The sequence below is a fragment of the Pezoporus wallicus genome, unplaced genomic scaffold, assembly GCF_028554395.1.
Source record: "Pezoporus wallicus isolate ANWC-B61680 ecotype Strahan unplaced genomic scaffold, APGP_CSIRO_Pwel_v1 contig_7961, whole genome shotgun sequence".
Taxonomy (NCBI): domain Eukaryota; kingdom Metazoa; phylum Chordata; class Aves; order Psittaciformes; family Psittacidae; genus Pezoporus; species Pezoporus wallicus.
The window spans coordinates 12,159-39,798 of record NW_026635130.1 but is presented as its reverse complement, the minus strand read 5'-3'; the positions used below and the strand labels follow the sequence as shown (position 1 = coordinate 39,798).

The 27,640-nt window shown below is 58.7% G+C and overlaps 1 protein-coding gene across 1 annotated transcript; it reads right to left on the bottom strand.

The window, feature by feature from the left end:
• Positions 1–4,041: 4,041 nt before the first annotated feature.
• LOC130596131 (LIM homeobox transcription factor 1-alpha-like) lies at positions 4,042–27,511 on the bottom strand. The gene is made up of 9 exons (XM_057403440.1): positions 27,401–27,511; positions 26,879–26,956; positions 23,887–24,073; positions 7,889–8,121; positions 6,896–7,053; positions 6,729–6,806; positions 5,197–5,329; positions 4,447–4,605; positions 4,042–4,292 (listed from the first exon to the last, which is right to left on the bottom strand). Exons 2-9 carry the CDS (start codon positions 26,934–26,936, stop codon positions 4,138–4,140), a joined length of 1,161 nt encoding a protein of 386 aa, XP_057259423.1. The 5' UTR covers positions 26,937–26,956; positions 27,401–27,511; the 3' UTR covers positions 4,042–4,137.
• Positions 27,512–27,640: the final 129 nt, after the last annotated feature.

Genomic DNA, 27,640 nt, shown 5'->3' with positions numbered 1-27,640 from the left:
CAGATGACCCCCAGAAACAGCAGCAGCCTCCTTCTCTGGACGTAGCAGCCCAGCTTCGCTGGGTTTGTGAGGTGGGGTTTGTACCTCTAAGAGAGGGTGAGGCCTGGAACTTGGCTTTGCCCTGCTTCCCAGCAGTTCATACCCATTAATCCTCGGTGGTGGTTCAGCCAGGCGTTACGTCCAAGTGTTCCCTTTGAGCCTCTTGGTGGCTGGCAAGCATCGCTGGGCCTTCTCCAGCTCCACACAGAGCTTTAACTCCTTTGGGGAGAGGGACAGCAGGTTGAAGTCGATGGGGTCCAGCTTCTAGCAGAGCCCCAGTCACAAAGTCAGCTCTTTGGCTCGCAGTGGCCATGGGAACATCCAAAGATGCTGGGCTCCCGTCTGCAAACATCTGCACAAACATCAGGAAGCTCTTGGCTGCCTTTTAGCAGCTGCTGGGGGGGGGGCTTGAGACCTAAAGAGCTGCTTTATGGTGGGCAAAGGCAAGCAGGAAAGGAGGAGGACACGGGGGTTGGAGGCAGCACCCCGTGGGTCAGGAGGGGCTGGGGTGTGAATAGCTTTATTAAGGATGCAGTTGGTGGGAGCGAGGGTGCTTTGCGTGGTGTTGACACTGTATTGAAATGTCAGGCTGGCAGCACAAAAGCCATTTTTCATTAGGTTTAAGGTGCACCGGGGCCCCTCTTAAGCCCAGTTCTGCCTGAGCCACTCCATTATTGCCTGCTCTTACACGTTAACCACTGAGCTGCCGAGCACTTGGGGTTGTCAGCCTCGAGCCACCCACACGGGGATCCTAGGGAGAAGGGGGAAGAGGAAGGTGCTGATCCGGCCTGGTTTGGGGTGTGAGCAGGGGCAGAAGTGCTGGGGAAATGGAAGTTTTCTTCTGGATAAAGAACACATCTTCCTCATATCATGGAACGATCGGGGTTGGAAAGGACCCCCACTTCCACCCACTAGACCCTTGGAAGGGAGAAGCGTGGAGCAGATCTGCAGCTCTTTCTCCTTTCTAACTCTTTATGTGCTACCTGCTCCTGCTGGAATAAACCCAGAGGGGCAGTCACAGCTGCTTGTGGCATTGCCAAGCAGAAGGAAGCCCCTTCTTCATCTCCTGGGCTGTGATACTGCCTCCTGCCCCTTCGTTTGGGTAGGACAGGCTTATGGATTCACCGAGCAAGGGGGAGAAGTCCCCAGGCAGTCCGTGAGGCTGGGAGGTTCAGCTTTACCACCAAAGGCTGCAGTGAATCAAATGGAGAAGGGAATGAGCTGCTTTCCCCAAAGGGGCAGACTTGGGGTGGAAAACCAAGAGGTTTGGGGCAGGATTGGGCTGCCCCAGCCTCCCAGACACAAAGCAGCCTCAGAACTGATAGAGAACCACAGTGCTGAGGAGCAGAGCCCAAAGGAGCGAGTTCTGAGACGTGTTAAGGCAGCAGCATCAGTGGGGGTTAAGCCTTGTAAAGGATCCACTCTTGGGGTGCCACCAGGTTCCTGTCTTTGCCATGGGCTTTGCTTGGTTTCCAGCTCCCGGGTCTGGTTTTAATGCCTGTTAATGGTTCTCAATGCTGCTTTGGGGTTAAATGGGGGGGTTTGCCTCCTGCTGCAGCGAGCTGGGTGTCAGCAGCCTTCTGCTTTAACCCCCCCCGAGCTCTGCGTGGCCTTGGAAGCTGGGCTTGACCATGGCCCATGCCTCTATTTCCTCACCTCGCAACCACTGAGCAAGGAAGGAGGAGGGATGGAAGCCTGCAGGCAGCGCTGAGGCCCTGAGCTAGGATGAGCAGCTCAGTTACTCAGCCTCGCTTTACCTCCACTTCTCCTCGCTTTCCATCGCTCTGGATGCAAAGTGAAGCGGGCTGGGGGGGGCTCCTGGTGCTGTCACTTCTCCTTTCGAGTGGAACTTGAAAGCCAATCAGGGGAATTGCACCGGAGCCCTCGAACGGGGACGGAGCCCGAGCAGCTCTTTCATTTTTCATCCAGAAAACGGGCTCGTTTTCCACTCGGCTTCCCTGTCTGAAAGGAGCCCATAAATCAGCGCCTGCCTTCAAGAGATTTAGTGCTGCTGGCAGGCCTGGGTCTGCAGCGGGCACCTGCGGAGGGCACAGGATGCTTGGGGGGGGTGAGACGGGGACGAGGGAGGCACATTCCATGCACACACACGTCTTGCTTTAGTTGGCCGTGGTCCAGAGGGGCTTTGGAGCGAGCAGGAGGGCAGTGGTGTGGGCTGCGGGGGGGGAGCGTTCGTCCCCTTTCGGTCGCCTTTGCTCTCGTGGCTGGGATCCCAGGGCATTCCCAGCCCTTCCTTGCGTGTCCCAAGCAAGGCCCCGCACCTCTCCCTGCTCGAGGAGAGCGGTTCTTGTGCCTCTTGGCCCTGCCCCAGAGCTGCTGCTGTTGCCCCAAAGCCCGTGTGTGATTTACTCCGTTCCTCTCCCATTTCCCCCTCAGGTGATGCAGCCCTGCATCCCTGATGCCCCCCGGGAGCTCAGGGATGGGTGTTGCTATCCCCAGGCTGCCAAAGGCTCCGCTCCCTCCCGGGTACCTACGTGAAGCTCCTTCTGCCTCTTCCCATGTAATGCTCGCTGCCCTCCTGCTGCCTCCCCAAGGCTCGGGAGCTCCAGGTCTAGCCAAGCATTTATTCACGTTGGGATGCTGGCTCCTCTTGCAGCTGCCTCCCTCCTGCTCCGGGGTCTGCTGCCTCTTAAGGCACGAGCAGCCACCGACACCGCTTGCTCCTTTGCTCCAGGGTGCCTGGGAGAGGCCATGGATGCTCAGGCCAACCTTGGTGGGACTGCAAAGGGGGCAGCGGGCTGCTCATGGCTGGGGTTTGGGCTGAGACAAGCTTCAGGTTTGCACTTCCAGTTTGCTTTATTAGTCGCATTATGGTGATGGTTTTCCAATGTGCATGCAAAGGAAAGCCCATGGGCAAGGTCACAAGGAAGAGAGGGTGAGGGGGCAGTGGGTGAGTGCCCCTAGGCTACGTACAGGAGGAGATGTCTCTGGGGAGAGGCATCGTCTGGTACCAAGAGCAGAGCCCGGGGCGCTGCGGGGGCAATGGGAAGTGACTGCACACGAGCACGGGTCACGTTCACACAGCTTTATTAAAGGTGAAGCGAGCGTGGGGTGCTGCTCAGGGCTCTGCGCCTGCAGACAGCAAGAATCGGGCATTGCTTTCGCTTTGGAGAGGCTACACACCTTCAAAACCAGCGTGGGGAGGCTCTGGTGTGCCCCACGTAGAGAGCCATCAGCTCCGGGGCTGCATCACCGCGCTCCAGCTCTGGAGATGCCAGGTTGGGAAAGAGTCACCGTTCCCTTTGGGAGTCCTGTGGTCAGCTCACACAGAGGAGGGCAGGTGGGCATTCCTTCTGCTGGCGTGCTCTTAGGCTCCTGGGAAAACCCGGCCTTGCCAGGAATGCCAGCTCTCCTTCACCCATGGAAAGAATGAAAGCCCAGCCTGGGGTCCTGGGCAGGAGAATGAAGAGGTTCCCCTGGGTGACAACAGAGCTTCCCTGGGTGACAACAGAGACTTCCATTCTGAGCTCGCTCTTCCTTGCCCTCTTAGTGGGGACAAAGCAGCACTTCTTGTGACTCGCCTGCCCCGTGGCATGGGGATGGGTGATGGACGCGCGTCGCCGCGTGGGCAGCGTTGGGGCACACGGAGAAGCCCGGGGAGCAGCAGGAGCATCCCTTAGCCATGCCCCAGCCCCTTGGATTTCCCTGTTGCAAGTCTCAGCCTGCGTCTGCGTTGGGAACCGAGGCAAAGATGCGCGGCAAGCTGCAACCAAGGCTTCAATGAAGGGGCCTGGCGGCTCCTCCTGCTTCTAGGGGCGGCTCTGGGGGGCGGTGGCCAGGCTTTGCTCGCAGGACACGATGCTCAAAAGCTTCAACACTGGACACACTGCTAAAGGTACAGCTAAACAACATCATAGCATGGGTCTACTCGTGGCTAGAAAAGGGGAGAGGGGCGCTCCAAAGTCCTTGAGGCTCCGCGAGGGCCCCGCGAGTTCGTGCTCGGACGGGATGGAGTTGCCTCTTCCGTTCAAGGAAGGTCTCTGAAGGTCTCAGCCTTGGTTCTTCTCCCCCAGGCTCGCTCTGACGAGGGAGCAGCATCCACTGGGGATCCTCAGCGAAGGGCTGGCGGCTTCTCCACGGTCAGGATGTGAAGTAGGAGCTCTGCATGGAGTAGAGGCGGTCGATGGGGTTGCCCACGCGGGCTTGGAGGAGGTTGGCTTCAGGCGTGGCGAGCAGGCAGTCCCCCAGGTGGCTGATGCTGTCGCTGTCCATGTCGTGAAAGACCCCTTCCGAGTCTGGAAGAGGAAGGAAAAGGGGAACGGGGGTGAACACGGCAGGAGCCCAAGCTGCTGGGAAGGGCTCAGCACGAAGGCCAAGCCCTGGCTGCTTGGCACGGCTTGGGCTCGGAGGTGCAGCTCGGGTGCAGGGAGCTCCTGGGCAGCCTCCTACCGTAGGGGTGCAGGTGGTCTCCTGGCAGCTGGGGGGGGGTGAGCCCTTGTCTGTACAGGTCCGTGCTGTAGCCGTTCTGGTCCAGGGGCAGGAGCTGCTGCTGGGGGATCCTGGGGTAGGGAACCAGGAGCCCATCCAAGCCGGGAACGCTGGCGCTGTCTAAAGACACGAGCAGTGGGATGGGTTGAAGCCAAGGGTGCTCAGGGCCCCGGGCCAGTCACGGCAGCAGCACCATGGAATGGTTTGGGTCGGAAAGGACCTTGTGGGCAGGGATGGACCACGGCGCCCAAGAGCTCTGCCAGGGATGGAGCGTTCACCACTTCCCTGAGCAGCATGCAACGGGAAAAACCCCATTGTCTTCTCTGAAGCGGTAGAACAAGAGGGAACAAAGCTGCACCAAGGGAGGTTGAGCTGGAGATGAGGAACGATTCCTTCCCCAGAGGGTGGTCAGGCCTTGGAAGAGGCATTGGAACGTTGGAAGTGCCGTGGGTTAGCGGTGGCCTCGGGAGAGCCGGGCTGAAAGTTGGACTTGATGAGCTGGAAGCTCGTTTCCAACCTGGTTGATTCCATGACAACCGGGAGGCAGGTGCTGCGCCACGACTGCAGGCTCTCGATGCCCGGTTGCTCCAGCTTGTGGGTACCGATTGTGGTACGCCCTGCGTGACTTGGCTCATCTCCTCGTGCATCCCCTCTCCCATGCACCCAGGTCAAGCCCTTCCATCCCAGCCTGCAGCCCCCCGAGCTCCTCACCTTCGCTGTCATCGTTGCTCTGCCTGCTATTGCGCCCGGTGCCTCTGCCGGCGCCCAGGCGAGGGTTGCCCAACTGCTCCTGCTCCTGCTGCTGCTGCTGCTGCTGCTGCTGCCTGCGGGCAATCTTCTTCATCTGCAAGGGGATGGGGATGGGGATGGGGATCGGGATGCAGATGCAGAAGTGTAAGCTGAAGTCGCGCGGGGACGGGCATGGGGATGGGGATGCGGATGGGGATGGGGACGGGGATGGGGATGGGGATGGGGATGGGGACGGGCATGGGGATGGGGATGGGGATGGGGACGGGCATGGGGATGCGGATGGGGATGGGGATGTGGATGTGGATGTGGATGTGGATGGGGATGGGGACGGGCATGGGGATGCGGATGGGGATGGGGATGTGGATGTGGATGGGGACAGGCATGGGGATGCGGATGGGGATGGGGATGCGGATGCGGATGGGGATGGGGATGGTGACGGGCATGGGGATGGGGATGGGGATGGGGACGGGCATGGGGATGCGGATGGGGATGGGGATGTGGATGTGGATGGGGACAGGCATGGGGATGCGGATGGGGATGGGGATGGGGATGGGGATGGGGATGGGGACGGGGATGGGGATGGGGACGGGCATGGGCATGGGGATGGGGATGTGGATGTGGATGGGGATGGGGATGGGGATGGGGACGGGGATGGGGATGGGGACGGGCATGGGGATGGGGATGGGGATGTGGATGTGGATGGGGACAGGCATGGGGATGCGGATGGGGATGGGGATGCGGATGTGGATGGGGATGGGGATGGGGATGGGGACGGGGATGGGGTTGGGGATGGGGATGGGGATGGGGACGGGCATGGGGATGGGGATGTGGATGTGGATGCGGATGGGGATGGAGATGGGGATGGGGATCCCGGGTCTGAGGGTCTGACTGAGGGAGGGAGCTGTGCTTGGCACCGCAGCGACAGCGGCTGCTTGCCTTCCCCGTGGACCCAGCCCTGCCGTGCTCTAACCCTGTTCATCCCCTCCGAGTGCAGCCTCTGCAGGGCCTAAAGGGGCTACAGGGAACCTGGAGAGGGGCTTTGGGTAAGGGGTGGAGGGATGGGACAAGGGGGAATGGCTTTAACGTGCCAGAGGGGAGATGGAGGCGAGCCCTCCCCCATGATGGGACACCGGGATGGGTCGAATGGAGAAGGTTGGGATGCTCCATCCCCGGTAGTGCTCAAGGCCAGGGTGGAGCGAGCTGCTCCAGTGGAAGATGTCCCTACCCATGGCAGGGGGTTGGAACTGGGTGAGCTTTAAGGTCCCTCCCAGGCCACTTTGTGATCCTACGGTCTATAACTAGCAGGGGTTTGTATTTCACTTCAAGCTGTTGCTGCTCCTGGGTCCGTGTTGTAAGGCGAGGTCGGACCGCGCTTTGCTCCCTCTGTTCCTCTCACCTCCCCTTCTGTCCCTAAGCTGCTCCTTGCTCCCTTTCGACTGCACAAGCACGGTTGGGAGCCCCCGGACCCCGTGGCACGGGAAGCCCTCGCTCACCTTGGCTCTTTGGTTCTGGAACCAGACCTGCACCACGCGCACGGTCAAGCCCGTCTCGGCTGCCAGGGTCTCTCGTACCTGTCCCCAAACCCCAGAGAGCTGCATCAGACCTGAAGCTGCATTTCGGAGCCTCCAGGCCTCCAAAGGCTCCCCCGGGCTCCTTCTACCTTCCTGCAGGGCTTCGAGGAAACCTCGAAGGAGGCCTTGAAGGCTCGGCGCTGCTGCGTGGTGAGGATGGTGCGCGGGCGCTTGGAGCGCTTGTGGTCCTTGCTCTCCTCGCTGCCTTTGCCGTGCGAGTGGCCGCCGTCTTCGTCCTCGCTCTTCACTGCAAGGCAAGTGGGGATTGGGATGGGGTCACCTCAGAGACAGCCCCGCATCTCCCCTCCTGTAACGTCTCAGGTCAGCCCATCCAATGGGGTGGTTGGTGTCTTTGCATCGCACAAGGGGACCTCAGCAGCCTGGTACCCCACTATCGCTAAGGGGAGAAGATGCTACAACCTCCGCAGACCTCCATCACCTCCCATCGCGCCCAGCCCCATAACTGAGCAGGACCTGCCCTTTACAAGGCTCCCCCTCATCACCCTTTCTCTAACATCTCAGATCAGCCCATCCAGTGGTCTTTGCATCGCACAAGGGGACCTCAGCAGCCTGGTACCCCTCTGTTGCCATGGGGAGAAGATGCTACAACCTCCGCAGACCTCCATCACCTCCCATCGCGCCCAGCCCCATAACTGAGCAGGACCTGCCCTTTACAAGGCTCCCCCTCATCACTCTAACATCTCAGATCAGCCCATCCAATGGGGTGGTTGGTGTCTTTGCATCGCACAAGGGGACCTCAGCAGCCTGGTACCCCACTATCACTAAGGGGAGAAGATGCTACAACCTCCGCAGACCTCCATCACCTCCCTTCGCGCCCAGCCCCATAACTGAGCAGGACCTGCCCTTTACAAGGCTCTCCCTCATCACCCTTTCTCTAACATCTCAGATCAGCCCATCCAGTGGTCTTTGCATCGCACAAGGGGACCTCAGCAGCCTGGTACCCCTCTGTTGCCATGGGGAGAAGATGCTACAACCTCCGCAGACCTCCATCACCTCCCTTCGCGCCCAGCCCCATAACTGAGCAGGACCTGCCCTTTCCAAGGCTGCCCCTCATCCCTCACCGGACTCGGTGGGCGCGGGGCTGATGGCGCTCAGCATCTCCTTCTCCTTCTCGTAGTCGCTGCGGCACAGGAGCTGCCCTTCCTTGAGCACGAACTCGTCGCCGCGCTGCAGGCGCCGCTCGCACTCGCAGCAGTAGAAGCAGTGCACGTGGTAGACGTTCTCCAGCACCCTCATGATGAGCTCGGAGGGGGCGATCGCCTTCAAGCAGCTGCTGCACTTGGTCTGGAAGAGCCTGCGGGGGAGTCCTGGGGGTTAAAGGCTTTAGAAGGCAGGGGCGGACCCGGGTTGGGGGCTCAGGAAGCCAACGGGGTTGCTTAGGTGGAGGTTTGGGGCCGCGTTGGCGCATCCCAAATCAACCCATCACGCTGGAGAACCTGCTCTAGGGGAAGCTGGCCCTGCCTATGGCAGAGGGTTGAGCTTTAAGGTCCCTTAAACCCAACCCACGCCATGATTCCGCGACCCCAAATGTCTTTTGGGGCTTCCCGAGCCTCCGTCGTAGCAGGGAGCAACACGCCAGGACGGAGCTCAAGGTCCCGTCTTCCTCTGCAGGGCTGTTTGCTGCCCTTCCCATGGAAGTTCTCCCTATGGAAGACCCATCCACGGGGCCTGATGCGGGGAGCCTCACGCATCGGGGATGCTGCTTGTGCCCCACGGCAAAGCAGGCGCTGAGCATCCGTGTGCCGAGCAGATGGTGGTGATGAAGCAATCGGGGCTCTAAACAAGCGGGAGCGGCGCTGACAGCTTCTCTTGAGCCACTTGACAAGAGAAAGTAATAAAACAGGGATTAATTAGGCTGTTGTTTAAACACACAGGAGCTTCCCCACCAGCAGGGAACTCATAAACTGGGATTGCCAACAAGCCTGGGTTAATCCTCCTGGCAAACTCCATGGAGCAGGATGAAGAGGCTTTACAGGGCCGGGCTCAGCCCTTCCACAGACCACCGTGGCTTTGGGGCGGGCAGTGGCCTGGGACGTTCCACGTGGGATGGGGTGGGATTTCTGCCCCCTTTGTGCTGAGGCTGCTTGGCGTGCGTGTTCCTCCCGTCCCGTCTCTCTTTCCCTTCTTTGTCTGTCCGGAAGGCACGCTTGGAATAAAAGCATGGAATTTGGGTTGAGATGGGAGCAAGGAGCAGCCTTTTAACCACAGCTCTCTTAGGAAGGAGTGAACTGGGAGCAGAAACCGGGCTGAGTCCGAACCTGTCCCTTTCTTAACACCAGCATCCCTCCAGTGCAGAAGCGAAGGAGGGCTAGGGATAAAAAGGACCCGGCAACAGAGCCAGTGCATGATCACAGGTAGCTGGGGTCAGCAGGAGCACGAGGCACGTGCCTGGCCTTCGATCCCGCATGGAAGCTGATGGGATGGAACTCATTGCAACCCCGAGAATCAGGCGCAGGGATTCCCCCCTCAAGCCTGGTTGATGGGGATGGATGTGCAGCAAAGGCCAGGGCTGGGCCCCAAGTGAAGGAGTCTCAATGGGAAGAGGTTCCAGAGGCTAAGTCGCTCCTCCAGGCCTTACTTCCAGTTGGGATCTTGCTTTATTCCATGCCCAGCAAGCAGACTTGGTCTTGTCTTCCTCTTCTAGCGAGCCTCCTATGGTTGTGATGCCACCTGTGGGCACTCAACCCATTCCTCTTGCCAGGTTCCTGCTCCTCATCCCTCACGCAGCCCATTGGGAAGTGAACCCCGGCTTTTCCTTGCATCCCAGATGGGAGAAGTACCCCAAGGAAGGCTCCCACCCTTCAGTGGATGCTGAACTGGTGACACAAACCCGCTTTGGCTTTGAGACAAGCCAGCCCCAAGCTCCCATCTGCTCTTCCCATAGCTCTCAGAGGCCGGATGACTCCCGTGTTACACCCACGGTAGTTCCACCCCGGAGCCCCGCATCCAGAGGCACCCATAGACCTGACAAACAGAAGCATTCCTTCAACACCCCGACCCTTCTCCAAGGAAGGAACGGGATAAGTTAGGGAGACACTGATGGAAAAGTCCCTGTCTTGTTCCACGCTTGTGTTTCCTTTCCTTTGATCCCTATGGATACTGGAGCATTCCCTGCCTCCTTTCACATTTCCAGCCTCTGCTATCCCCAATTCCTTGGGGAAAACATCCGGAATCTTGCTTAGCCAAGGCAGGGAGAGGAGAGCTGTGAGCATGATGGGCTTCCATTGAGCTGTTGGAGCCGGCCAGGAGGATGAGCAGGCACTGCAGCAGCTCCCGTACGGAGCCAGGCTGAGCCCATTGGGAATATGGAAGTCATTGGGCCTAGTGGGGGGTGTCCCTGCCTGTGGCAGGGGGCTGGAGCTGGGTGATCTTAAGCTCCTTTCCAACCTGGAACTCCATAGCGCCAGACAAGGACGCATGGGAAGGGATGCTGGAGCTGGGCACGGAGACCCCTTCACCCGCCATGCACCGAGCTGCCTCCCGGCGATGAGGCAGTTGGGGTTCGCTCCCTACAGGCGCTGTCACGGGCCCAGAATTCCATGGAAAGGCCCGGCTTTGGCACCTCCCAAGGGAGGGAAGCGCCGCTAACTCAACGGAGCTCCGGGCATCGCGGGACCCGCAGCCTGCATCTCCCAGCTAAGCCCCGAAAGCAAATCCCCTCCGCTTTGTGCTAATTGAAGCAAGCACCCAGCAAAGCAGCTCATAACCACGGTGTCAGCTCGCATTACACGAAATTAAAATTCTCAGCCCCTTCCAACACCAGGAATTCCTAAAGAGCCTGGTTTTAATATTGCCGGAATCCGGTTAAGCCAAGCTAATATTGTTTGCGTTGCCATAGGAACCAAGCGCATCTCTCCCTCGCTGGCGGGGGCTCCCGAGGAGCTTTGGGAGCTGTGGATGTGGCTATGGGATGTGTGGAGCTGCTGCTCGAGGAGAGGTTCCCAAGTGCGTTGAGGAGCAGCGGCGACACGGGGGGATGAAAAGGGTGCTGGGGGGCAGCAAAGGGATAGGACCAAGGGGTGACGGGTTCAGACTGAAACAGGGAAGTTCAGGTTGGAGATAAAGGGAAGCTCTTCCCTGTGAGGGTGCCGGGACACTGGGATGGGTTGCCCAAGGATGCTGTGGATGCTCCATCAATGGCAACGTCCAAGACAGAGCCTTGGGTGCCATGGCCTCGGGTGAGGTGTCCCTGCCCATGGCAGGGGGTTGGAACTGGATGACCTTCAGCTCCTTTCCAACCCATCCCATTCCATGGTTCCATGATTCTGAGTGCATTGAAGACCAGCAGGGACACAAGGGAGGTCTCTGCTTGCTCCCAGAGAAGAGCCTCACCCCCATGGACACTGAAGGCAGGAGAAGTGATGCTGTGGGCAGCAGAGCAGCCTGCACGTCCTTGGAGACAGCATGGAGTTACCTGTTCTGCATTCTGTGTATATACCCTGTGTTCTTTGTACCCTTAAACAAGTTGCTTCTCCTTCCCTAACAAAGCAGGTTTGGAGCACCCCGATGTGATTCCTTCCCCCTGGAAGCGGGGAGCAGCAGGAAGAGGAATGGCAGCAAAGCCACCGCCTGCATCCATCCGGCTTTCACGCATGGACGAGGAGCTCTGAGACCTTCCTGCATCGTCTCGGGCATCTCCTGGACTTCCTTCAGCCCTGGTAAAACACCCCAGGTGCTTGATTCTCCCTTCATCCTCACCGAGCATCCCTGTCCCGGCTCTCCCTGCCCATGGCTCTGGAGGAGAAGCCACATCCCAGCTCTCCAGATGGGGATGGGATGCGCTGAGCAGCAGTTGGGAGCCCCTCTTGCACAGAGAAGACACTGCCCCAGGCCTGGGAAGGGTAATGGGGGGGGGGAATGGGATTAAGAGGTGTTAATGAAGCAAGGAATAATGAAGGAAGCCTGGGCTTCGTGGAGCCAGCTTATTTGGTTAGGGTTTAGTCAAAATGAAGCGGGGCAGGCTTAAGCAAGGGCTGTTTACTTAACACTGAGCTGCAGAGTCCATTGTGGTGGCCTCAAAGAGCGAGGTGCAACCCGCAAAGCCCCCGGCCACCTTCGGGGCTGGGGGGGCTCGGGGTGGGATGGGGACCCAAGGGGATACCCAAGGGGCACGAGGAGGCAGGAGCAGCACGATCCGGTCCTTCATTCCCCCCCCCCCCGACAGCCATGGACACCCCAGCTGAGCCCTATGGAATGGCACCAGGGGATTAAGGAAAGGGGGGGGGGGTATTTCCTTCTGCTTCATTTCTGGCTCAGAGGGAGAAGGAGCAATTTGGGAGCACCGGTTGCCTTTATCCTCCATCCCATCCACTGCTCTTTGTGGCTCTACGTGGGTGGATTTAAGGCCAGGAAGGAGCCTTATAACGGTGGTGGTACACTCCTGTGCCTCGTGCCACTAGTGCCCACGACTCAAATGCCCCCAGACCTCCCCCAGCGTGCACTAGGAGAGAAGTTGGGTTCGGGGATGGAGCACGCAGCAAAGAGCTCAGCATCCACCAGCACGAGCAGCATCTCCAAAGGAACCCAAACCCCTGCATCTCCCCCACGTGTGGTCCTGCTTGGTGCAGCACTCCCAGCCTTGCTCCGTTCGCATCAGCCCCAATCCTGATGCTGAAAACACCCCCAAATCCATGGAAACGGGGACCAGGGCAGCCCCACAATCCCCCCCCCCCCCCCCCCACCAAAGAGGCTCCCAAAGCCAGGGAGCTTCATAAATATGCAAGGGGCAGGAGTGAAGCGCCGCTGTCAGATTCAATCGGGTCCCTCAAGGGGTTAACCCCCTCCTTGTGAGGATATTGCTGCCAGCGCGGTGGCACGGAGCCATCAGCACATAATCTGATGAACTCCTTTATTGCATTTCACAGCCCTGTCTTCTTTATTAAAATCTCCCAGCATCCACCAGGCCCCTCTCCTATCGCTGCTGAATGTGAACAAAAAGTGGGGCTTGGCTTTCCCCCCCCCCCCCCCTTGCTTTTCCCTATGTAAGTGCCAGGCAGTGATTGCGCTGCGGTGGAGGTGGCTGTCGGGTGATGGGTGATGGAGGGCTGGTGTTCCCGCTGGGAAAAGGGGGTTCTGGGCTTTGGAAAGCATCTTCCTCCGGCCCCATCCATACCCCACCTGCAGGGCTCGGCCCCTTGGGCTGGGCTGCATCCAAAGTATGGATGGTGATGCTGCCCCTTTGCTCTTAGGTTGCATCCAAAGGAGGTGATGGAGGTGATGCTGCCCCTTTGCTCTTAGGTTGCATCCAAAGGAGGTGATGGAGGTGATGCTGCCCCTTTGCTCTTAGGTTGCATCCAAAGGAGGTGATGGAGGTGATGCTGCCCCTTTGCTCTTAGGTTGCATCCAAAGGATGGATGGTGATGCTGCCCCTTTGCTCTTGGGCTGCATCCAAAGGAGGTGATGGAGGTGATGCTGCCCCTTTGCTCTTAGGCTGCATCCAAAGGAGGTGATGGAGGTGATGCTGCCCCTTTGCTCTTGGGCTGTGTCCAAAGGAGGTGATGGAGGTGATGCTGCCCCTTTGCTCTTAGGTTGCATCCAAAGGAGGTGATGGAGGTGATGCTGCCCCATTGCTCTTGGGCTGCATCCAAAGGAGGTGATGGAGGTGATGCTGCCCCTTTGCTCTTAGGTTGCATCCAAAGGAGGTGATGGAGGTGATGCTGCCCCTTTGCTCTCGGGCTGCATCCAGAGGAGGTGATGGAGGTGATGCTGCCCCTTTGCTCTTGGGCTGCATCCAAAGGAGGTGATGGAGGTGATGCTGCCCCTTTGCTCTTGGGCTGCATCCAAAGGAGGTGATGGAGGTGATGCTGCCCCTTTGCTCTTAGGTTGCATCCAAAGGAGGTGATGGAGGTGATGCTGCCCCTTTGCTCTTGGGCTGCATCCAAAGGAGGTGATGGAGGTGATGCTGCCCCTTTGCTCTTAGGTTGCATCCAAAGGAGGTGATGGAGGTGATGCTGCCCCTTTGCTCTTAGGTTGCATCCAAAGGAGGTGATGGAGGTGATGCTGCCCCTTTGCTCTTCGGTTGCATCCAAAGGAGGTGATGGAGGTGATGCTGCCCCTTTGCTCTCGGGCTGCATCCAAAGGAGGTGATGGAGGTGATGCTGCCCCTTTGCTCTTAGGTTGCATCCAAAGGAGGTGATGGAGGTGATGCTGCCCCTTTGCTCTTGAGCTGCATCCAAAGGACGTGATGGAGGTGATGCTGCCCCTTTGCTCATAGGTTGCATCCAAAGGAGGTGATGGAGGTGATGCTGTTCCTTTGCTCTCGGGCTGCATCCAAAGGAGGTGATGGAGGTGATGCTGCCCCTTTGCTCTTAGGTTGCATCCAAAGGAGGTGATGGAGGTGATGCTGCCCCTTTGCTCTCGGGCTGCATCTGGCTCTGGTGTCCTCAATGTAAGGACATGGAGCTGTTGGAGCAAGGCCAGAGGAGGCCCCGGGGATGAGCTGGAGGAGCTCCTGTATGGAGCCAGGCTGAGAACATTGGGGCTGGAGAAGAGAAGCTGCGTGGAGACCTCAGGGCAGCTCTCAGTGTCCAAGGGGGCTACAGGGATGCTGGAGAGGGACCTTCATCAGCGACAGGCCAAGGGGTGATGGGTTCAGACTGAAACAGGGGAAGTTCAGGTTTGAGATAAGGAAGTCCTGCCCTGGGAGGGTGCTGGAAGGTGGGACTGGGGCTGGGCTGCAGCTCTGGGTCAATGCTCTTTAGGGTGCCGGTGCCGCTTCGATTGCTCTGCAGCCCGTGCATAGTCCCCGCTGCCGTTCCAGAGCTCTTGTGGGGTCATGGAATGGGATGGGTTGGAAGGGAGCTTAAAGCTCCTCCAGCTCCAAGGCTGTGCTGCAGCTGGCAGGGACAACAGAGCAAAGCCTGCTCCTAGAGCAGGGGAGAGAGCTTCTGGTCCAACGCATCCCCTAGGAAGGGAGCCACCAGCTCCTTCCTCCCTCCTCTTCCTTCCCCTTCGCCACCCCGCACAGCACAACCCAAACCCTCTCCCCAGGCCTGCAGCTTGGAGCCTGGGTGCTCCCCAGCCCCAGTGATCCCGTCCTGCCTGCCTGCGGGGAAGCCTGCCCATCTCCATTAGTATGCCTGGCAGGAGAAGGGCTCCTTCGCCGAGTTGCTGGGGGTGATATTGCGGCTCCAGATAGCATCCAAGCTCAATATCCTGTTTCTCCCTTTCTCATTTCCTGTTTGCGGGTCTGAAAGCTGCCGTTGTCACAGCGCGACGAGGCGGGGGGGGGGGGGAAGAGCCGGCAGGGCAGCAGGGATGCTGGGGTAGGGATGGGGATGAGGGGGAGGGAGGCGCAGGGGCCGCAGACGCTTTTATTGCGGCTTTAATAATGACAAAAGAATATCATTAAACATTCATTAGAATTATTTCATTAAGTTTTACTTCGGGGGGGGGGGGGGAAGAGATTAGATATGATGTAAAAAGCAATATTGATTGAGGAAAGAGCAAGCTTGGGAGATGGGTTTAAATTAAACTCTCTGCTCGCTCCCTCTTCCCTCTCTTTGAATGGGGGAAGAAGCTGTGCGGGGGCACAGGGGACGACGCAGGAGCACGCAGCAGTGACGGGGCACAGGGCTGCTGCCTCCCATCACCAGTGACAGGGAGCTCCAGCCCATCCCAGCACGGAGCCCGGCAAAATGCACTGCAAAGGGAGGAAGGGCTTCAGAGCTCCAAAGGGTTCAGAGCTCCAAAGGGTTCAGAGCTCCAAAGGGTTCAGAGCTCCAAAGGGTTCAGAGCTCCAAAGGGTTCCTGAGCTCCAAAGGGTTCAGAGCTCCAAAGGGTTCAGAGCTCCAAAGGGTTCCCAAGCTCCAAAGGGTTCCTGAGCTCCAAAGGGTTCAGAGCTCCAAAGGGTTCAGAGCTCCAAAGGGTTCAGAGCTTCAAAGGGGTTCAGAGCTCCAAAGGGTTCCTGAGCTCCAAAGGGTTCCCAAGCTCCAAAGTGTTCCTGAGCTCCAAAGGTTTCCCAGTCTCCAAAGGGTTCCCAAGCTCCAAAGGGTTCCCAAGCTCCAAAGGTTTCCCAGTCTCCAAAGGGTTCCCAAGCTCCAAAGGGTTCCCAGGCTCCAAAGGGTTCAGAGCTCCAAAGGGTTCCTGAGTTCCAAGGGGTTCCTGGGCTCCAAAGGGTTCCTGAGCTCCAAAGGGTCCCAATCTCCAACGGGTTCCTGGGCTCCAAAGGGTCCCAATCTCCAAAGGGTTCAGAGCTCCAAAGGGTTCCTGAGCTCCAAAGGGTTCAGAGCTCCAAAGGGTTCCTGAGCTCCAAAGGGTTCCTGAGCTCCAAAGGGTTCCTGAGCTCCAAAGGGTTCCTGAGCTCCAAAGGGTTCCCAAGCTCCAAAGGGTTCCTGAGCTCCAAAGGGTTCCTGAGCTCCAAAGGGTTCCCAAGCTCCAAAGGGTTCCTGAGCTCCAAAGGGTTCAGAGCTCCAAAGGGTTCCTGAGCTCCAAAGGGTTCCTGAGCTCCAAAGGGCTCCCAAGCTCCAAAGGGTTCCTGAGCTCCAAAGGGCTCCCAAGCTCCAAAGGGGTTCAGAGCTCCAAAGAGTTCCCGAGCTCCAAAGGTTTCCCAAGCTCCAAAGGGTTCCCAAGCTCCAAAGGATCCCAATCTCCAAAGGGGTTCAGAGCTCCAAAGGGTTCCTGAGCTCCACAGGGTTCAGAGCTCCAAAGGGTTCCCAAGCTCCAAAGGATTCCCAAGCTCTACAGCTCAGGCCTGGGGGTCGTCCCTTTTAGTTCAGATCTGTGATTCCCATCCGTGCCCTGCTGGGTTACGGGAATAACCCTGGAGCACCTCAGTGCTGTGGTCCCTATCCATGTTGGAGCTCACAGAGCAGCCTCCCTGCAAGGCTGGGAATGGGGTGGGAAGGGGTCTCCCTTTCAAGTCCTTTAAAGCAGGACTTGCTTTGGGAAGGATTCAAGCTCTCCTACCAATAAACCTGAGTTAAGGATTGAGGAGGGGGAAGGAGCTAACAGCGACCCTCAGAGCAAGAACCGAAGGTGAAGGTCCCTTAAGGAGTGATCTGCTCCAGCTCTGCTGCAGTCCCCTTCCCAGTCCCTCTGCATGGATGCTCTTGAGGCAGACACCCCTTGAGCATCATCCAGACGAAAAGAGATTGAACTGCCCTTTGGTAGGAGCCCGCCTCTTCGCCACGAGGACCCGGCTGCCGTAACAGAGATCTCCATGTCCAAACCAGCCCAGTGGTGATGGATGGGGTAGGAATGAAGAGAAGAGGGGTTAAAAGGGGTAAGAAGAAGGAAAAGCAGAGGAGAAAAGGGAAGTCAAAGGGGCCAGGTCACAAACAGCAGCAAACTCCTGGTCCAGCAAGCACGTCGGACGCGAAGGGATTCTGCTGCTGCTTGGGATGAATGCAACCAGTTTAAAAACAGATTGCTCTTTAAGCTCCCTTTTTTCCACAGGCCAAGCTCCTTCCCAGCTTCACCTTTCCCCTGGCACCATCAATATCCAGGAATGAGGAAAGGGATTTGGGATGCTGCTTCCCCATGCAAAGCTGACCAGCTCCAATATCACCATAGCAGCAAGACCCCAGTCACGGGAACCCCCTGTGTGAGCAGCCAGAGGTGTGTGAAGCGGCCACCACCATCGTTGGGATAAGCTGTAATTAACCTCATTTAGGCTTAATTGCATTAAGGGGAGTGGGAAATGAGAGCTGGGAGCAGATTATGGATCTGGTTGTCATTCAGTCTGTGCACCAGCTAGGGAAGAAGGGCCGTGCTCCAGCAGCGTGTTAGCAAGGCAGCAGGGGTGGGGATGGAGAAAGGGAAAGAGAGGATTGGGAAGCCCAAGGTGGGGGAACACCCTGGGAGCAGCTTAACCCATCCCAGGCAAGGCGTTAAAGGAGGATCCCGTTCTCAAGGTGCTTGGTGGCACCACCAGCACTCATCCAACGTTCCAGCTGCTGCTTTAGCGCCTGGTGTCGGTGTTAGGCAAGTCGGCAACAAGGGATGTGACAACACCGGGACGGATGCGCTGCTCTACGTCGCTTTGCCTTAAACCTTTGCCATGGATGCACGGGCTTTCCATGCATCCAGGTGGATCCTGGGTGTAAAAGGGAGGAGCGGGGCCTGGGCTCCCCTTGCCATGCTCTAATGCGGGCTTTGGGGATGCGGGTCCTGGTTGGGACCAGCCCCGCTTCCCAGCGCCGCAGCCCCTGGCACTGCTCGGAGGAGCTGGCTCCGGGCACCGTCGCCTTCACGGCTGCCCTCTGGTGGTCCCTGAGCCGGGAGGAGGGCGATGCTGCGGCCGGGAGCGGGAGCGCGGAGCATCCTTTGGACCCTTCCCGACCCCCCGAGGCAAAGCGTGCAGGTGATGCTCTCAGCGCCACGGGTTAGCGCTGGGGAATGGGTGCGCTCGGGCACCTTAAAGCTCTTTTCCAAGCTAATCGCTTCTCCGATGCTCGTCGATGATGGCAGAGCCCTTCCCGGGATGCTGCCTTAGGAAAGGGGATGTGAGCTGCAGCGCGCAGTGAGCGCAGGAAACATCCAGACCCCAGTGCTGCAGGCGTTCCAGGCATGGGGAAGGGAGTGGAGGTGCTGGGATGAGAAGAGCATCAACCCCCAGAGAAGAGAAGGCTCCTTAAGGGGAGACCTTAGGGCAGCTCCAGTGCCTAAAGGGGCCACAAGAAGCTTTGGACAAGCTTTGTGTGCCCATAAAGACACCTGAAAGGGATAAGAAACATCTTTCATTGCAAGTGCCAAGGGTCCAAACCAGCTGCACCGGTGTCCTCTGCTTGGGAGGGGGTGATACCTTGAATCACTGCTGTTCACTTTGCTATCCAAACCTTTTGGGGTTCATTTATTCCTTTTCCCTGGGTGACACGGTCTAGCCCATGGCAGGGGGTTGGAGCTGAGTGATGTTAAGGTCCTTTCTAACCCAATCCATCCCATGATCCTATGATTCCTGCAGGAAGAGCTGATCTTAGACCATAGCCCCAGCACCCAAGGAGATGGTTAAAGGCAGCTCTGCCTGGGAGTAGGGTGTAAGTTGATGACCAGGGGTCCGGGAGAGACTCAAAGCCTTGGGACATGGAGCATGGAAGGGAAAGCAGCCAAAAAGAGCAAGGATCCATCCAAGTAAAGGGCATTTCATCACCCAGGCCCAAAGATCTGCCTCCCCCGTGCATGGAACCGACTGCAGGGAGGCAGAGAGCACGTGGTGGCTGCTCCCTTAATCCCACTCGAGGCCCATCTGCATCTTGCCCGGTGGTTACGGAGTTCGTGCTTCATTTCCTGGGCCCTGGGAGCAAAGCAAGGCGAGGGAACAGCAGGACCTGGGCTGGGAGAAGCTCAGCTCTGTGTAATGAATGTCATTCATCACCAGATGGGCTCCGCTCCCTGCGGGAGCCGGGGCTCAGCCACCCACCCAACGAGGAAGGAGGGAATCTTTGGGATGGGGGGGGGGGGGGAAAGGCAGGAGATTCTGGGATGGGGTGGGTTGATGAAGCCTGGGGATGCTGGTGGGAGGAGCACTGGATGGGTGCTGTCAAAGGGTGCCCAAGCTCAGCCCCATCACCCAACCCAAAGGAAGTGGGAGATGCAGGGTGCACCTCCTGCATCCCCTCATCTCCTGTTGTGCTGCTCGTGGGGGTACCTGCAGGGGCTGTTCCCGGGCACGGCTCCATCCATCCATCCATCCATCCATCCATCCATCCATCCATCCATCCATCCATCCATCCATCCCCTCCATGTGCTTCATTGCCTCATTTATCTGCTCGCTCCTATTACAGCCTCCAGCCTGGTGGGGAGCGAGGGCAGGAGAAGACAGAGACATTGGGGGGGACGACCCCATTGCTGCCCATGGCCAAGCATGGAGCCCTGCCTGCTGCCTGGGATGCTCGGCACAGGCCTTTGGTAAAGCAAAGCTTGGGGTTGGAACGGGATGATCCTAAGGTCCTCTCCAACCCCAAGCATTCTATGGATGAGCCACCAGAAGCCCCCTTTTACAAGCAGCAGCCGTCATCAGCCCTTGCAATCAGCCACTTTTAGGCACTGTTTTGTCCTTGAATCCCTGGTTTTTGGTTATCAACACGTCCCAAGCTCTGTTTTCCCTGTCCTCAAGCTTAGGAAGTGCTCTGATGATCCTCTCGCCAAACATCCCAGGTGCCACAAAGGGGAAGGAGAAACATACCCAACAAATCCTTCTGCTTCCAACGTGAATTCCATCGCTTTTAGGGCCTGACTCCTGCCCCTGGAATGCAGTGAGGTTTGTCCTGCCCTTCTCCTACCTTTGCTCCGACAGGAGCCCTCCCACATGGCTTTAAACATTAACCAGCTCGCTCAGAAGAGCTGCCAAGGGGCTGGATGCGGCTCAGGGAGGGTCAATGCTTCACTCTCTGCCTCTTCAGCTGCTCCTTGGCTGCTTCTCTGGGTGCACAAAAGGCTTTGGGGCGCCTTTGGCCTCCCTCTGCATCCCAGCCATCGCCCGAACCTACTTCTTCAAGCTCCTTCCTCCACCTAATGCAAAAAGCCAGCTCGCATTCCCCGTTTTCCGAGCCATTCCATTCACATCACAGTGTTCACCTCCCTTCCGGGCTTTCCCTGTCCCCCACAGCCCAGAGGATGGGGCAGAATGGTCCCAACAGGATGATGCTGGATGTGCTTCCAGGGTACCAAACGATGCGGCCTCAGAGCCCAGCTTTCCCATCTCTGAGCATCCCTGCTTGGTGCTCAGGGCTGGATGAGGGTGTTTGGGATGTGTTTCCAAAGGCATCTTCCCAAGCCTTGGCCACCCTTTCATGGGCTGTCAACACCATGGGTAGGAATATCCTTGTGACTTCACGTGCACCATGAGGTCCTGCCCATCTCAGCCAGCAAGGATGGGACCAGCTCCAAGAGGATCCTAAAAGGGACCTGAGAGGACCCTAAAAGGGATGCGGGCAGAGCCGGTGACTGCACTTCCAGTATCTGAAAGGGGCTACAAGGATGCTGGAGAGGGACCATCAGGGACTGTAGGGATCAGACAAGGGGTGATGGGGTCAGACTGAAACAGGGAAGTTCAGCTCGGAGATAAGGAAGTTTTGCCCTGGGAGGCTGCTGGGACACTGGCATGGGTTGAATGGAGAAGTGATGGGTGCTCCATCCCTAGCAGGGCTCAAACAGAGCCTTGGGGGCCATGGTTTAAGGTGGGGCATCCCTGCCCGTGGCAGGGGGCTGGAACCGGGTGACCTCCAGCTCCTTTCCAACCCATCCCATTCCCCGATTCCATGGTCTGGTGTCCCCCCCCCATCCTCAACCCTCCCACCGAGGGCGCTTGGAGGCCTCGCTCCGTGCTCAGCGGCGATGGGGAAGCTTCAAGGCGAGTTCGAGCCGAGTTCAAGCCCGAGTCCCTCGGAGCAAATCATCTCCACATGGGCCAGGGAAGGCCTGCGGAGGAGAGGGGAAGGCTTCCAACGGCTCCGATCCCCCGGCAGCTCCCCCAGCCCTGGCAGGCCACGAGCACACTTCAAAGCACAGCGCCCGGCGCTATCGTCCCTTTGGGGGGGGGGTTCCCCTTCATCCCCCCCTGCATCCCTCATCCTTTGCCTTTCCACGTGCTGGGTTTACAGGGCAGGTGCCTGGGCCCCAGCTAGGAGGGGAAGAGGCTCCCGCAAGCCTCCAGGCTGTGGGTGGATGGGGTAAGGACGGAGCAACATCCATCTTGATGCTGAGCCTTCCATCCGGAGCTCCACAGCCCACGTCCAGCTGCAGCTGCTGCTGCCTTATCTCCCCGTTAAAGCATTTCCCTCTCCTGGAGCAGCTTCACATGAGCAGGGCTCGGTGCCAGATGGGTCTCCCCTCCAGGTCACCATGAAGCCCAGGGCGATGCTGGATCCTACAGCCTGGGATTCATCGCCGGCCAAATACATGAGCTTTGGCAAGTCAAGGCCAAGATGGAACAGACTGGGGGGGAGTTGAGGGATAAGAGACCCAAACAGGAGGAAATTCCCATGCTGGAAGCACAAAGGTGCTGAGTGGAGACGCCTTGGGAAGCGCCTGAGGAGCTGGAGCTTTTCAGGGGTGGTTTGGAGCATTGGAGTGGGATGGAGTGGACCGGAGGTAGGAAAACCAGCGTGGTCACGCTGTTATCCTGCCCCCAAAACCAATGGCAAAGAGCAGTGTCGGAGGCTTTCCACATGGGAATGCCATCACCAGCCTCAGGACCGGCACCCGGAGGAGGAGACCGTGCTCCTTACAGCAAACATGTTCTTATCTGGTTACTCAAGCCAGTTGCACCATTCCCAGCCCTTGTCCAGCCCAAGGGAGGAGGCTGCGCTCTCCTTTGTGAAGCACAGGGAAGATAAGATTGGGCCGTCAAGGCTTTAAAGGATGCTGCCAAACACCAGGGGATTGATGGAGCCTCTTCCCAGCAGCATCCCTGGATGCCTGTGTTGTGTGTCCTGCCCCCAGCTCTGACCAGCAAGTGCCACACACAGGAGGCCACAACGGGCTTGGAGGTCACAAGAACCAAGAGCTCATCCCTTCTTCCTCTCCATCCACATCACAACATTAAATCAAAGCTGCTCACTTCCCATCCCAAAGCATCCCTATGGAGACCACGAGCATCTCACCAACCTCTGTGCACCAACACCATGACGCCTTTCCTCACCCCCCAACGCAATCCCAACATGGTCCGAACAGAGCTGGGATGGGCAGGAAGAGGGGAGAACACCGGGAATCACTTACTCCTCTCCATCCACATCACAACATTAAATCAAAGCTGCTCACTTCCCATCCCAAAGCATCCCTATGGAGACCACGAGCATCTCACCAACCTCTGTGCACCAGCACCATGACGCCTTTCCTCAGCCCCCAACCCAATCCCAACATGGTCCGAACAGAGCTGGGATGGGCAGGAAGAGGGGAGAACACTGGGAATCACTTACTCCTCTCCATCCACATCACAACATTAAATCAAAGCTGCTCACTTCCCATCCCAAAGCATCCCTATGGAGACCACAAGCATCTCACCAACTTCCGTGCCACCAACACCATGGCACCTTTCCTCATCCCCCAGCCCAATCCCAACATGGTCCAAGCAGAGCCAGGATGGGCAGGAAGAGGGGAGAACACTGGGAATCACTTACTCCTCTCCATCCACATCACAACATTAAATCAAAGCTGCTCACTTCCCATCCCAAAGCATCCCTATGGAGACCACGAGCATCTCACCAACCTCTGTGCACCAACACCATGACGCCTTTCCTCACCCCCCAACCCAATCCCAACATGGTCCGAACAGAGCCGGGATGGGCAGGAAGAGGGGAGGATACCGGGAATCACTTACTCCTCTCCATCCACATCACAACATTAAATCAAAGCTGCTCACTTCCCATCCCAAAGCATCCCTATGGAGACCACGAGCATCTCACCAACCTCTGTGTCACCAACACCACAAAGGCTTTCCTCACCCCCCAACCCAATCCCAACATGGTCCGAACAGAGCCGGGATGGGCAGGAAGAGGGGAGAACACTGGGAATCACTTACTCCTCTCCATCCACATCACAACATTAAATCAAAGCTGCTCACTTCCCATCCCAAAGCATCCCTATGGAGACCACGAGCATCTCACCAACCTCTGTGCACCAACACCATGACGCCTTTCCTCACCCCCCAACCCAATCCCAACATGGTCCGAACAGAGCCGGGATGGGGAGGAAGAGGGGAGGATACCAGGAATCACTTACTCCTCTCCATCCACATCACAACATTAAATCAAAGCTGTTCACTTCCCATCCCAAAGCATCCCTATGGAGACCACGAGCATCTCACCAACCCTCTGTGCACCAACACCATGACGCCTTTCCTCACCCCCCAACCCAATCCCAACATGGTCCGAACAGAGCCGGGATGGGCAGGAAGAGGGGAGAACACCGGGAATCACTTACTCCTCTCCATCCACATCACAACATTAAATCAAAGCTGCTCACTTCCTATCCCAAAGCATCCCTATGGAGACCACGAGCATCTCACCAACCTCTGTGCACCAACACCACAAAGCCTTCCTCACCCCCCAACCCAATCCCAACATGGTCCGAACAGAGCCGGGATGGGCAGGAAGAGGGGAGGCCACCGGGAATCACTTACTTCTCGTAGTCGTGCTTGCAGTAGAGCTGCCGGTTGCGGCTGTAGCAGGTCCCGGCCAGGGGCTGCAGGCACACGGCGCATTTCACACAGGCCTCGTGCCACGAGCGCTCGTTGACACGGAGCAGGAAGCGGTCGGAGATGGGGGTGTCGCATCCCGCGCACACCTCCCGCATCTTGGAGTCGGGACCTGGAACCGGAGTGAAAAGGATGCAGTGAGAAGGGGATGCTCCTCCACGGAACAGGGATGCAGGGCTGTTGGAGCAGCTCCCCCGTGGAGCCAGGTGGGGAGCGTTGGGGCTGGAGAAGAGAAGCTGCAAGGAGACCTCAGGGCAGCTCTCAGTAGCTAAAGGGGACGCAGGGATGCTGGAGAGGGACCTGCATGAGGGACAGGCCAAGGGGTGATGGGTTCAGACTGAAACAGGGAAGTTCAGCTTGGAGATAAGGAAGTTCTGCCCTGGGAGGGTGCTGAGGCACTGGCATGGGTTGAATGGGAGAAGTGATGGGTGCTCCATCCCTGGCAGTGCTCAAGACAAAGCCTTGGGTGCCATGGTCTAAGGGTGAGGTGTCCCTGCCCACGGCAGGGGGTTGGAACCGGATCACCTTCATCTCCTTTCCAACCCAACCCGTCCCATGATCCTATGATTCCTGTGCTTGGAGGAGAAAAGACGCCGCGAGAAGGGAGTTCTCCCGTGCCAGGAGGCGAAGCGATGCCCTGAGAAGGGAGTTTTCACCCCAGATTTGGTGCTGAGAGCGGCTTCAAACGCCTCCAGAGCTTTGGGATTTGCTGCTGCTCCTCCTCGCCGTTATCAACACGTAAATCTGTGGCTGCTCTTCAAAGGCTTCGGCAGAACTCGAAGGTGAAGGAGTGAGCAATAAACGCTCTCTCTGCAGCCGAGCCAGGCAGCTTCAGCCTCTCCAATGGCCACAGCCTCCTTCTGCTTGTCCTCTGCGGCTTCTCCGTGCCTTTATCCCCCCTGTGAGCTTCTCCATCCCGGGGTGGCACCTTCCCAAGCCCCCTGGAAGGATTGGGGCCACGATGGCATCCCATGGGTGATGCTTCTGCCCTTAGGACCGTGCTCCTTCACTGAGGAAGCAGCTGCTTTTCCCCCTGGATAAGTGGAGCACGGAGCCAGCAGGACCCCAGGATGCAGGAGCCATGAGCAGGAAGCTTCCCAAACACCCAGTTTTAGCTTCCCCCATGCCCTGAGGTCATTTAAAGCCCACAAATGCCTTGAGGAGGCTGCTGTGGTTGCACCAACACAAGAAGGGGCTTTGTGAGGATCATTCTATGCCCCCCCCCAAAAGGGGCGTTTGGTGTAAAGGCAGCTTTGGGTCCTGCATTGGGCATCGCCTGCATCCCTGTGCTGGGTGATGCTGCACCAAGCACAGCAAGTGCTGGGTCCTGGGTAACAACAGCAGCTGGAAGGGGACCAGACCCCCTCCTGCACATTGGGAGCCAGCGCATCAGGAATGGGAATGAGGATTTAATCCCAGAAGAAGGAAAGGGAATAGCTGGTGATGCCGGAGCAGCAGCTTGCATGGCCAAGGCAACAAGGAACCGCATGCCAGGGGCTGTGGGCACGCACAGGGCTTCTCCATGGATATTTATCACACATTGAGGCTCCATTTGTCACTTTTCCTTCTGTTTTTAGCTCCTGCCATCAAACGTTGTCACCCTTCTTGAATTCCAGCCCATGGGCTGCGTGTGACCCACAGGCTCCAGTGGGTTGGAGGCATCTGGGACTACAAATCCCCAATTCCTGGTTGATTTAAGGGGGAAAACAGGGAATAATCCAATAGAAAACCAGGCTGGAGCTCTGGGAATGTGGGATCAGCCTCAAAGGGAGAGACCCAGAACTTCAGCCTGGGGATGTCTGTCCCTGAGCAGGCAGGAGGATGCCAAGGAGTCGGGGTGATGGGAAGCAGCAGGATGCTGGCTCAGGATGCAGGGCCCGAGCAGGGGGTTAGAGCCCTGCAATAAGCCACACGTGAGTCTCTCAGCACAAGGCCACCAGCACGGTGATGCTGCAACACATTGGGAGCGATCCCGAGCTCCGAGGGTGGAAAGGGATGCAGAAAACCCCAGGAAAAGTGCCTGAATCCCTCCCGTCCCCCAAGGCAGAGCGGGAGAAGGAGCAAAACTGAAAGTAAAGGAGGTTCTGCCTTAAAGACACCGGGCTCCTGAAAATGCAACAGTTTGGACCCACAGGGGTGTTAACGAGGAGCATTCCCACCTTCCATGTCATGGCTCCCCGAGGAAGGGAAAAGGGACAACAAGGAAGGGGTGGAAAGGGGATGCGGGAAGCAGCTCAGGGGGATGCGGGAGGCAGCTCCGGTGCCTCACCCCGGTGTTATCCAAACTTAATCCCCTGCATCCAGGCCCTCCCCAGGCCTGTGAACACCCAACGGGCAGATTTCCTGCCTGGAATTCCCAATTTGGATCGGCAGCACCCCATGGTCCAGGGCCCTGCGTGGGATACTCCCTAAAACCAACCAAGGACCGGGATACCCTGAGGCTCTGAAGGGGCTTATCCAGGAGGCTGGGACAGACAAGGGATGGATGCTCCTGGTGTCCCTGTCCCCCCCAGGCTCTGTCCCCTTGTGCTGCGTCCGTGGCCAGGGATGCTTTGGGGTGCCAAGATGCCATTTTGCAGCGCGCCAACACCTTGCAGTGCCTTTGGCTGCCTCAGCATCACCAACCCAAAAAGCCAGGCTGGGCGAGGGGGTGCTCCCTCCCCGCTGCTCACCCCGATAATGCCGACAGCGGGGAAGGAACGCGGCAGAGGAGCCGGGAATGCCGATGGGATCGTTCGGGCGGGGGAAGAACGGGAAGCGCAAGCAGGGCCTGCGGGTCCCGCTGGAACTTAGGGACAAGCCGAGACCCCCGGAGCGGCCCGGGAGGATGAGGATGAGGATGGGGATGGGGATGGGGCAGGCGGCCGCGGGTGCTCCCCGGTGCGTGGGACCCGCTCCCGGTGCGTCCGGTACTCACCGAAGCCCAGGACCGGCGTCGCCTGCTGCAGGCAGGACGGAGCCTCTTCCGTCTTCATCCCGGCGGCCAGCGTTGGGGCTGCGGGCGGAGAGGAGCGTTAAGGACCGGGACCGCCCGACCCCGCCTCGGGTCGGGGCTACCCGGTGCCTCCCGCTCGTTTTCCCCCGTCCCAGAGCTCCGCTTAACGAACGGCAACGAAATCACGGCGGCGGCGGCGGCCGCACGCTCCGCTCCCCCCGGTCCCGCTGGGGTAGAGACCGATCTTACCCCCGGCATCCCCGGAGCCAGCACCGGGGGCAGCACCGGGGGCTCCGGCGGCGCTGTCGCCCAGCACCCCCCCGCTTTCCATCCCGTCCCGTCCGCTCGGGACACGGCGACCCGACGGGTCCCTGCGCTGCCGGTGCCGGGCTCTCCGCTCACGGACGGGGCGCACACCCGCGTCTCCCCCCGCACGGAGCATCCCGGCCGTCGGTTCCCGACCCCGCATCCCTGCGCCCGCCCCGTCCATCGGCGGGCACTCACCGGGATAACGATCCCGGCGGCGGGGAGGGGACGGGAATGGAGCCGAGCGGGGCGCGACCGTGCGCGGGGCAGAGCGCGCAGCCCCCGCCCGTGCCCGCGCCCGTGCGCGCCGCCGCCCCCCGCCTCCCCCGGGAGCGCGCCTGAGCCGGGAGCGCGGCGGGGGCCCCATCGAGGTGGGACCCCCCCCCCCCCCCCCCCCCCCCCCTTTTCCCCTCTCCCGGTGCAGGCAGAGCCCGGTGC

Coding starts and splice junctions, on each gene's coding strand:
- LOC130596131 (XM_057403440.1), bottom strand. CDS start 26,936: ATGAAGACGGAAGAGGCTCCGTCCTGCCTGCAGCAGGCGACGCCGGTC. Junction 6,807..6,895: donor CCTCGAAGCCCTGCAGGAAG/GTAGAAGGAGCC, acceptor GTTTGGGGACAG/GTACGAGAGACCCTGGCAGC. Junction 5,330..6,728: donor TCCAGAACCAAAGAGCCAAG/GTGAGCGAGGGC, acceptor ATCCCCTTGCAG/ATGAAGAAGATTGCCCGCAG.